This window comes from Buceros rhinoceros, unplaced genomic scaffold, assembly GCF_000710305.1.
Source record: "Buceros rhinoceros silvestris isolate BGI_N320 unplaced genomic scaffold, ASM71030v1 scaffold17806, whole genome shotgun sequence".
NCBI classification, from domain to species: domain Eukaryota; kingdom Metazoa; phylum Chordata; class Aves; order Bucerotiformes; family Bucerotidae; genus Buceros; species Buceros rhinoceros.
In genome coordinates, this window is record NW_010418466.1 from 3 (window position 1) to 10,720 (window position 10,718).

Here is a 10,718-nt window from a genome sequence, read left to right on the forward strand (position 1 = left end):
GGGTCTGGGCGAGCCCGGCTCGCCTGGGAGGCCCGCAGCTGCCTGTGGGCCGTCGGAGGTGTGCGGGCCCCCGGTCCCTCACTGTCCCCGAGCTCGCGTACCGCACCGCGTCTCGGTTGCGTGGAATCCTGGGCAGGAGTTGCACCCTTGCTGCAAGTGGCTTCCAGTACCTGGGGCACTTAACATTTTTGCATGACATTCCTTGCTGCGGGTCGCACTGCGAGCTCGGGGCCCGCAGCTGCCTGTGGGCCGTCGGAGGTGTGCGGGCCCCCGGTCCCTCACTGTCCCCGAGCTCGCGTACCGCACCGCGTCTCGGTTGCGTGGAATCCTGGGCAGGAGTTGCACCCTTGCTGCAAGTGGCTTCCAGTACCTGGGGCACTTAACATTTTTGCATGACATTCCTTGCTGCGGGTCGCACTGCGAGCTCGGCAGTAGGGTCTGGACACGGTCTGGTGCAGGGTGGGGGTGAGGTGGAGTAGGACAAAGGCTAGTGCGGTGTCACACGCGGTGCACTCCTCTGGTGTTAGCCCGTTCGCATGGCTGGGACTTAGGGTAGCTTCCTCCCACCCTTCGCAGGTCTTTGCGCGCAGCTGTAAGCTTCAGCTCTTTTAGGGAGGTTAATACAAAACAAAGTGATGATAAAACAACTTGTAGTTTGACAGTCTTGATCCAGCCTCGCACACCTTTTTGCTGTGGTATACCTTGAGGTTTAAAATATTAGTTTTAGGATGGGCTATTGCAGCTCATTCAGGGCTCAGTCATAACATGCAAACATGCACAGCAGCTTGTCACCTCTACGTCAGTTGTGACTGAATTTTGTCATCAATTCTTAGTGCTGAATTTTTCTGTCCAGTCTATTTCCTAACCAAGCTGCTGCTCAAATCATGACTAACGTCCAGGAATGCTCTTACAGATACTCTGATAAAACTGAAACATGGAGTGGATGGGAAGAACGAACTATCACAGAAGTCTTCCTGACAGTTAGGGAGGCACTGTGGTATGAAATCAGTACTGTCTCCCTTTTACCAGCTCAGTGTTTTCAGAGCAGTCGGTCTGGGATTTTTCAAGTGTTGAAGCTCATTTTTCTATCACAAAAGCTTGATTTTAGCAATACAGGTTTTTTTGAGTACTTTGCTCAAATTTTTAGTGCAAAATATTTCTGGGATTACATTATTTTGCATTTCTAGATATGTATTACTCAGATTAAAGGGGTCATGTGTTGGTAATAACGTGCAGCACTACATGATTTAGACAACTAACTCATGGATTTTGAAAAAGACTAGTGTTTACTTTGCTCTCAGGTTGAAAGTAGAAACTTTGGTCAGGATCTTCCTGTGGCTGGTTTGTTTTTTTTTTTCAGCACTGGTTTAAATCAGCAAGGAAATCAAGGCAGTCTATCTAACAGAATGTATTGTCTTCTCATCTGTTCAAATAAATCTAGTCACTCTATGATTTGTCTCCTCAGAAGAATATATCAATAATTACTAATATTCTAATTGCAGCTTTCTGGGTCTTTGTTGGTGTGTGTGGGTTTTTTTTTCTGCATGGGGAAAAAAGGTGCATTTTCAATAATAATGTATTTTATTTTTTTCTTTGAAGTAGGAAAAGTGCATGTTAGCTAAGCCTATATCACTGTACACACGTATTCTCAGAAATTTGGATGTTGAGTGGAGAAGTGTTACCAACATGAACGCTGGCAGCACAACTTGAATGTTTTGGTCACTTTCCTGGCCACAGTATAAAAACTTATCTCCATGTTAGCAAACATAGTTCATACAGGTAAAATATTAAGTATGACCTTTGCAATCTTGCTATTACTTTATTTATTTGGATAGTTAAAGCTGGATAAAAAGATTAGTGACATTGGTTAAAGAGGAGCCAAGAATCTGTGCTGGAAGTAGCTAAAAGCACAGCCAGTTCTCCAGGTTATGTTTAAGAAAAAAATAACTCCACGAAGCTGTCCCTGAGGAATCTCGTCCCCTTTGGTTGGCTTAGCCAGCAGCTTCAGCGCCGGACCAATTCTTTTGGCCTAACTAAAGAAGATGAAGACCTTACATAGATAACGTTGTTCTAAAAGTCTGCTTTTCAAATTGTGAAAGACTAGCAGTGTTGTGATTAAAATATAGGGTCTTCTCAAAAAAATGTTGGTGTTAAAATAAAAAAAACTCCAACACTGCCAAACCCCTCCTCACCCCCCCACCTCACCCCCAACAACCCAAACCAAAAAAAGCTCCAAACTACTGCTAGCCCCACTAAAGCCAAACACTGCCTTTTTTGAATCTGGTCAACTCTGTCAGTGCGTGCTGACAGTATTCCGTGGGTGCAGAAACACTAAGCAAGAGGAAAGAAAGCCCATTCCATAACAGCTATGGGTGAAAGTGCCTACTTTGGATGTATGGTGGAAGGATTTGTTTTGGCTTTTTATTTATTGCGTCTCTAGATCTTTATGAGGAATTTTGAAATCTACAATATAAGGATAGCACCCCCTCTCTGAATTGTAATGCAAAATTGTGTTAAATGCATATTCCAACTCCTCATAGTGTTTACAGTCTTCATACATAACTTTCCCAAGTCTTCCTTTTTTGCCTTCCCCTCCCTTTGCTTTTCAGCTGATTCTTTAGTATCATTGTGTGTAATCCATACATAATTATATCTGTTGGAAATTTCAGTTTTCTTTGAAGTAACGTTGTCAGATTAAGTACTCTGAAGTTAAGGGATGGCAAAACTGTGAAGTGCTGAGTAGGATCTTAAACTTAGTTTCTTGAGTTTGTAGAGGATGGCACAGCCTTGAGTGACATTCTTTAATCTTGTTCTCTGCATGCTGTGTTTTCCTGACTGCATTCCAGTCTTTCTCTGCTGTCCCTCTAGTCATCTCATTTGGTGATGTTTTGAGTGGTGGATACTTCGTGGCACTTTGCCATCTCATCTTCAGCTCGTAAGAGTAGGTCTCCCAGCCTTAGTATAGGCATACCATAGCTTGGTATGAAAGAGCGTTATTGTTCATACAGCGGGTACAGAGTATGTTGGCATGTCACAGATCTAACCATCCCTCTGAATCATCTATTGCTTATGCTTAAAGGGGAGTTGGGGGTTGACAAAAGGGTAATTCCTTGTTGGATGTGATAGGTACCTATCATGCTGTCACAGCTGTTTCCAGGTGTTAGCACTGATGGCTGACTTGTGAGAGTGAAAGGGAGGGTGTGAAGGGCTAGAGCCATGTTCTGAAATAGCAGTCTGGGAATTGTCTGAGAATTACCTGAGTACATTTGTGGTGCTTTCACATATAATATAATGAATATGGCTACTGTAACTGTGTCAAGCTTTCTCTTCGTTTAGTTCTAGAAAGGAGAGATGGCTCTTAAATAACATCTTTTTGTTTGAAAAGTTACTGTAAAATTCATCCACATAGCTTTATCTTTACATCAGACATTTAACATTAGACAATTAACGCTTACATTAGACAGTTAACACTAGACAGTTACATTAGACAGTTAACACTTGCTGTAGTTCTCATGTTTGTATTTTTATTTCTGTGGTGGTGTAATCCATAGGTATACGTGAGTTGCTGTTGCCTATTGTGGACAAAAGCTTTATAAACTGCGGTAACTTCAGGGTAAAGCGGAGTGTTTCTTAAGGGTCAGACTGTGCCCATTGGATGCTGATCTTAGTGAGGACACAGGAGGCTCCAGGAGCTCTTCAGTGTATAGCAGGCATGCACTATGAGTTTTTTTTCAGCAGCAAGATAGACACTTCTCTCTGAAAGCCGCTGAGGAAGGTAGAATGAGGTTATAGCCTGTTCTAGCAGCTCACTGAGGGCACAGACAGCACACCTGAACCCAAGGGCTGCAGCTAGTTCCAGGGTCGAATAGGTGGTAAAGCAGGACTTTTTGTGCCATGCTTCTTGCTGTATGTGAGGGGCCACCTGGGAAGTGTCCCTAAGCCTCAAGAAAGCCTTATTCTACAACCTGTGGTTTCCACACCACTTAAAGTAGCAGGTTTGATAGCAGTGATGGTTATTCTGTCCCTGGATTATATACTTAGCAGGTGCTAGAAAGCATGGGCTATGACAGCAAGGTAAGCAAGTTTCGCTTGTTAGGTTTATTCTTCTCCAAATACACGTGGATTAGAACAGTGAAAGACTGCAGGTAGCAAAGGCGATGCCTTGAAGGCGTATCTGAGAGCTATGCTCAGTGTCCTCTAAAGGGGAAACAAGGCAAGGACTGAAAAATAAAGAAAACCGTAAAAACCACAGGAAACTTTGAGGAAGATAGCAGGGAATCCTGCTAGTCAGCATGGCTTGCAAAACTGTCAAGCAAAGGTTATGTGGATAAATAGCTGAAGCTAACTTTCTTTGATCTAGGCTAAACTTTTATTTAAAGAAGCCCCAATTATTACAGTGTCTTTCTGTGCTGTAGATACCAGCTAGTTGTTTGAAGTTCCATAATGAAGCTTTAATATAGTAGAATTTTTTTAAGCTATTGCTTTGTAGTTTGCCATGATGATCAGGTGGCTGTTCCGGATTGGTTGTTGTGTCTTCCTAGTGTCATTTGATGAGCAATCAATGAGGGAACAAAACTTACTATTTAGCTGGTTTTGTTCAGTGATTTTCTCATGCTCTTTAATTGTTTGTGGTTTTATTGTAGTAAACCCTTAGCTGAATAAAACAGGAATTGTAGCATAATTACTAAGACCTCATGGCAGATTATAGACCTCAATTAACATATTTGTCTTGGAGAATTGAGCAATATGCTTTACTCATCAGGCTAAAACCTGGTCTGGCAAGTAGGAAGGAAAGTTTTCTTTATTAAAATATATTTTCCTATTGTATATACAAATCCTGTTGATGCTCAGAGTTATGTATGGTGTCTTGCCTTTTCTGATGATAGTCTGCTAATCTGTAGCACTGAAATTCAGACAAGTCCTCCAAAATAATAATATTTGGGGGAAAAAAAATACTTGTGCATTTCATTTTCCTTTGACCTTTTAGTTTTAATGTTACTCATGAATTCAACTTCCAGTTTTTTTACACAACTTAAAAATTTTATTCTTGTCTTTAGGAAGACTGCTGCTCCCGCCTTTTTTCATGGCTGGGACTTACAAGTTGTCACTGCAGTTAACTCTGAAAGCAAGAAGGAACTGAAATTCATTTTCCTTTTTGTTATGTAAATGGATTTCATGATGATTTTATGTTATAGACTGGACTTGAATTTTATTATTTTCTCTGCTTAGTGTTATATCTTTTAAGAAAGTAAGACTACATGTTGATGTAGGAAGCTCAGATCTGTAAGGCAGGATTTTGTCCATCAGATGTGGTAAGAGTGCAGTGGTGCAGGGCAGTCATTTGAGCTGTGATTCAAGGGGTGCGTTTTTAGCAGCACAGCAGAACTTTGACAGTTTTCAGTGCAGCCGAGAGAGATGTGTCTGTCTCTGATGGACTAGGACCCAAGGACGCAGAGCTATCTCCATCTTACAAGTCAGTACTTGCGTGGTTCAGCTTGTGCTACCCAAAGCCAAATGCTGCTGCTTTTCAAATGGACAGTTTTCAAAAATCCACTGTCTGTCCTATCCTATGCCATTTTGCTGGTGTCAGTAAAATGACCCAGGGAACACAAACATAGCTGGCACTAAGTTGGGTACACAATTCTACTTAAAATCTTGAGAAAAGCTGAAATTCCTGGTGGCTGCAGACAAGCTGGATTGAATGTGTCCTGTTTGTTCTGGCTATGCTAACCCTTTGACAGCACAGAGTTCAAATCAAAAACTGCTTTCTTTCCCTCCCTGGTTGCCTGGCAACATCTCTCCTCTTATTAGCATATGATTTCTATTCCTTTTTTTATTTCATCAGTACAGTGTTACACACTCTGCTCCCTGCCTTGCGCTGTTGCCTTTAAGAAGAGCAGGATTTGTGCCTTTATATGAGACTTCAGCAAGTATGTGGTTTGGCAAAGAAATCAAACACTTGGGATTAGGAAACCTTTGGCCATAAATGTCTTATCAGAAGCTCAGAAGGTGGCATTTGTGTGGGCATGTTATTTGAAGTCTTTTCATTTTCATTTGCTGTCATTTGTATACTAAGGGCAGATTTCTTCTTGCAGATCAGCACAGCGGAAGTCTCTTGTGTCTTTACATGTGCAGAGCATCAGTTTGTGACATGTGCCAAGAGAGTCTGGCTACACAGATCCTGGTGGGCATTTTGTAACCTGTATGCAGTTCAAATGCAATGCTATAATTCAGAATGTAAATGTAAAAAAGTTCAGATACATCCAAATCAAACTGGGACTGGGGAAGAAAGCAGGTGAAGAGTTAAGTGGAGGAAATGAGCCAAATTCTCTGGTTTTCTTCTTATAATAATGCTTATTAGGAATAAGCAGAACATTTTGCCTTCAAATTGGCCAGGTGCGTTCTTTTATGAAATAACTGGGTCTTGAATTTAAAGTTAAATTCCTTTTTTCTTCTCACAGACTCTTACAACTATAAGAAGTACCCAGATCTTTTTATATTCTTGCAGATGTCAAAGTACATAGGATTCAAGTGGACGAGCTTCTTTAAATGTCATTAGCAAAAATCATCATCAGCAACAAAAATTAGAAGACGCAGTGAGAATGAAATGCCAAAGCGAGTACATTTGGGGACTGTTTAGATCAAGATATGTATAGGAGGTTTTTCTTAATAATATTCAAATCAAAAGTTATTACCCAGTTAAGCTGGAATAGAATCGCCATTCCTAGCCTAGATTGACGCAAAAGGGATCCAGTTTTCCTTGCAAGCAGAAAGAGTGCAAGAATATCTTGGCGAAGCAATTCTGGTATGTACTCGGTCCCTGAGACAGCTCAGAAATCACTGCATAACCTTCTCTAACTGCCTTACAACCAAAGCAGGGTTTATTTTCCATGAAGCGCGTCATCTGGATGGCTAGCGTGTCTGTATCAGACCCGTAAGTGTATTTGTGAAGGGCTTAGGATAAACGGAGGTTCCACGTTGAGCAGTGGTAGTCCTTAGTCAAAGGCATGCGATGTTCTAATTCCCTCAGACTGTCGGTGGGTTGGCATGCATTGTGAGTGCTGGGAGGTCAATTCCTCCATCCGATAGTTGTCGAATGTCAACCTTAGATGAGTAGTACTTGTGTCACCTTGCTCAGGCTGGGGAGAAACACACCCGTATCTTTGATGTGTAAACTCAGAACACATGAAATAAGTCCTTTTTTTTCAACATCCTTGTTTTCTCATGCTGAGTTGGGCAATTTCACTTCTACCCTCTGTCAAAATACTTAGACCTGCTTATGAAACATCAGGTGTCTTAGCATGGTCAGAGATGCCTCACTAAGCCAACGTGGAATTTTGAGTGTTTTTAGGTCTTACAGAGACATCACCATTTGAAATTAGGGTAAGCCCACCTATAAAAGTATTTTGTTTTTGATAATGCTTCTGCTATTTATACATACAGTTTCAAAAAGCTTTATTAGTACGATAAATATTAATACATGTGATGCTGATATTTTATTTTTAAATTTGAAGTGATAAATACAATGAAAGTCCTTGAAATGCCAAACCTTTCATCTCTGCTCAAGCCAAGGTTCAATTTTATTTTCAGTATGACATTTGCTGCCTGAAGTGTTACAAGTGACTTGACCTTAAAATTATGTTTATTTTAGTTCATTGAAATGGTTGGCCTTTCCAGTTCAACTTGACACCAGCAGTGCAAATGGGAGAAAGCAGACATGCTTGCTCGTGACTTCATCTGAAAGCTAATTAGAAAAAATATCTAGGTGATGAATCTAAATATTTCCATTTAGATGGGACGGTAGTCATTGGTTGAAGGCACCATGGTGCCTTCTGACATTTTAATTTCAGGTTCAAAAACAATTATATATGTAATTAAAGAGCAAAGTGTCCAGGAGCCAAACTGTCTGATTTACATGTTTTGCTGGTATGCGTGGTTTTTGAAGAGATGTGCCTGTCCCCACCACTTTGGGAACGTTGAAATTAGGTGGAAAAATTGAAAGCTGCCTTGAAAGTTAGATGTTAGTTAATCTCTTCCTGATGATGCACTTTTTTCCAAGTGTTAGTCATAGGCACAATGTCATTAGGTTTAGATTTATTATGGGGTTTGGCCATTTTCAGATAGGTTGTTGTGGTACTTTATATATTGCTGCACAATTTCCTTTGTTCTTTGTTGTGATTTTGTAAGCTGTACTCTGAAATGCCTTATTTGAATTGAAACATCTTGTGTTGGAATGAACATTGGAATTCATTCATTGGAATGAACTTGGCCAGGGTTTTTTTTAGTCAACAAAACACTTGACCAACTTGGAGAGAATGAAGCAGGCTGCTATGTAGGAGGTGCATCACTGAATTTGGGCTACTGTTTCCCAAGACGGGGATGTTTTGTTGGGCTGTGTGGTCTGCACAGGGCTACGTACCCAGCCTTGAGAGAGGTTCTCATACTGTCCAATCTCCATTAGTTGATTAAGGAATGATAATGTTATGCTATGAAGGGAGCCTTTTGCAGCCTTGAGATGAAAGGACAGAAGGCAGGACGTGTCCTTCTGGGTGAGATGAAATGGGCTGATAAATATGCAGAGTGATCTAGAGGGAAGGAGAAATACAATAGGCACTGCAAACAAGCTCTTGTGATTTAACAATCACAACATTTTCCTTGAGAACCATTGCACTGTTAGCATCTAAACTAGCATCTAGCTCATTATAAAACCGCTTATTTTTGCCTTGGTTGCGAAGGACATTCTGTGAAACCCAATTCTATTTTGCTCTTAATGATAAACTGACTACCCTCCCATCCAGGCGTGTCTAGCGTCCATGCAAAACTTGGGAATACACTGGCAGAAGTAGGTAGAAGTGTTAGAATAGGTTATTAAAAATGTAGACCTGTAATGTGAGTAAAGAAAAGTGGAAGTATAAAAGAAGGTTTTACACCTGGAAGTTGTTATAGTTATTTAGATTGAGAGAGAATAATAACCAATTGTTTTCTAAGATGTATGACACAGTTATGAAAAACCTTGAAGGATAAATGGATCTCTTTAGTATGCTACTTCCACAAAGGACTCCATGAATAAAATAATAGTGAGGGAACTCTCAGTGGATGCTGAATACTGCTAATTGATGAAATTATTACTTATTACACTGCAACTGAACTCTGCTTAGAAACACTATTTTCAGTATGATTTTTTTGAAAATGACAGCTGAAATGTAAGAGGCTTTGTATTGAAAGTGAATAGTGATAATTTCTTGATATCTTTGAATTGAAGGATGTTTCAATGACAAAACTGAGAAAAGTGATTTTTTTTTTTTTTTTTTTAAATGCTCAGATCATAGAATATTCCTATGGAAATAAAATGAACTTTTCTGAAATAAGGTAGACTTAATGTGGATTTATGAGACGTTTTAAAAATAATTGTAAGTATTCTTATTGATAATAAAACAGTCAATTATTTGTGTCAGCAGTTTTCATACTATGTCACATGTTAAGGTTAAAAATGAGGTTTGTGAGATTGGGTGTAGCCATCACATTTAGGAAAACTCTAATTGTAAATTAAATCAGTATTGGAGAAGTACTCTGACTTACTGCTCAGGGCAAAAATGGGAATCAGTACCAGATTTGGCTTTGATTTAGTACTAATGAAATTAAAGCCTGCTGTCCTTCTTGGTGTGTCTTTTTAGGTCTATGCCCATCACATCAGGCATGTTACCAGTAACTGGTGTGAGGATCTGTGCACGAAGTGCCATGTATACTGTTAATATTTTGGAATATAACAAGTTTGTTCATCGGTGTTAGAGGTGTGCCTCCCTCCCTGTTAATCTCGGCAGTCTTCAGAACCTGAGGGGCAGAGAGAGCTTGTGCAAGTTCATTCACACTTGCATGTAGGCGCGTGTGTGTGCTGATGATAGGAGCACAGGATAGGAGATTAGAGGTGGTTCCCGGATTTATTCCAGTTCCGTTTTAAAGCTAGTTTTGATATTACCCTGTTTTTTAGTTCCAACTGAAAACGCAAAATTTTAAAGATTTTAGTTAAGCTCATACATAGCTCTTCAAAACAGATGGAAGTGAGAGAGTGACAAAAGATTTGTGAGGAAGAAAAAAATCAAACAAGATAACCACAACAGAAGCTGTTCTGGAATGCTGGTGATAAAATGCAGAAATGAAATGAATACAGAGCAGAAAAAAATGAGAATATTGTCTCAAAAACGTAAAGTCTGGGTAAAATGTCATCAGTAACCAATACTATCGGCTGCTGAAGCGCCAGTTCCTCTTTGTTAGGATATCATAAGAAATAGTTTTCAGAAGACTGTAGAATATTTGTTCTTGAGTAGCTTGCATGCTGCCAAACCTTGGCACCAGGTGAATGGTGAAGATGAATTGATTTAGGAACTCCAAGAAATATTTAGCACGAAAGCATTGAGCGCGTTTTTAACTCTCAGCATTATGTTCTCCATGCACTCACTCAATTAGCCCTTGAAAAATATATCAGCAGTCTTGAGAGTTGGGTCAAGTCTCTTTTAGTGCTGAAGCAGTGTTCTTGTCATATTTGCTTTTCTCATTTTAGCTGAACAGCTAATCAGCTCAACTTCATCCAGGTTTGCCTTCCATCCTGGTCAGCGGAAGGCAGGAACATGGGGTTGGAGATCTTCTCTTTCCAGAGTGACTCCAGTAACTATTAGATTACTATGCAACAGTGATTTCTCCTGTAGTTTCCTGTGACTCTT

The 10,718-nt window shown here is 40.2% G+C and overlaps 1 protein-coding gene across 1 annotated transcript in view; it reads left to right on the top strand.

Annotated features, from left to right (window-relative positions):
- Positions 1-4,056: 4,056 nt before the first annotated feature.
- The window catches only part of DPYD (dihydropyrimidine dehydrogenase), a 166,389-nt gene continuing 159,727 nt past the window's right edge, over positions 4,057-10,718 (top strand). The window contains exon 1 of the mRNA XM_010138569.1: positions 4,057-4,074. Coding sequence (XP_010136871.1) covers positions 4,057-4,074 — 18 coding nt within the window. The remainder of the gene's footprint in view (positions 4,075-10,718) is intronic.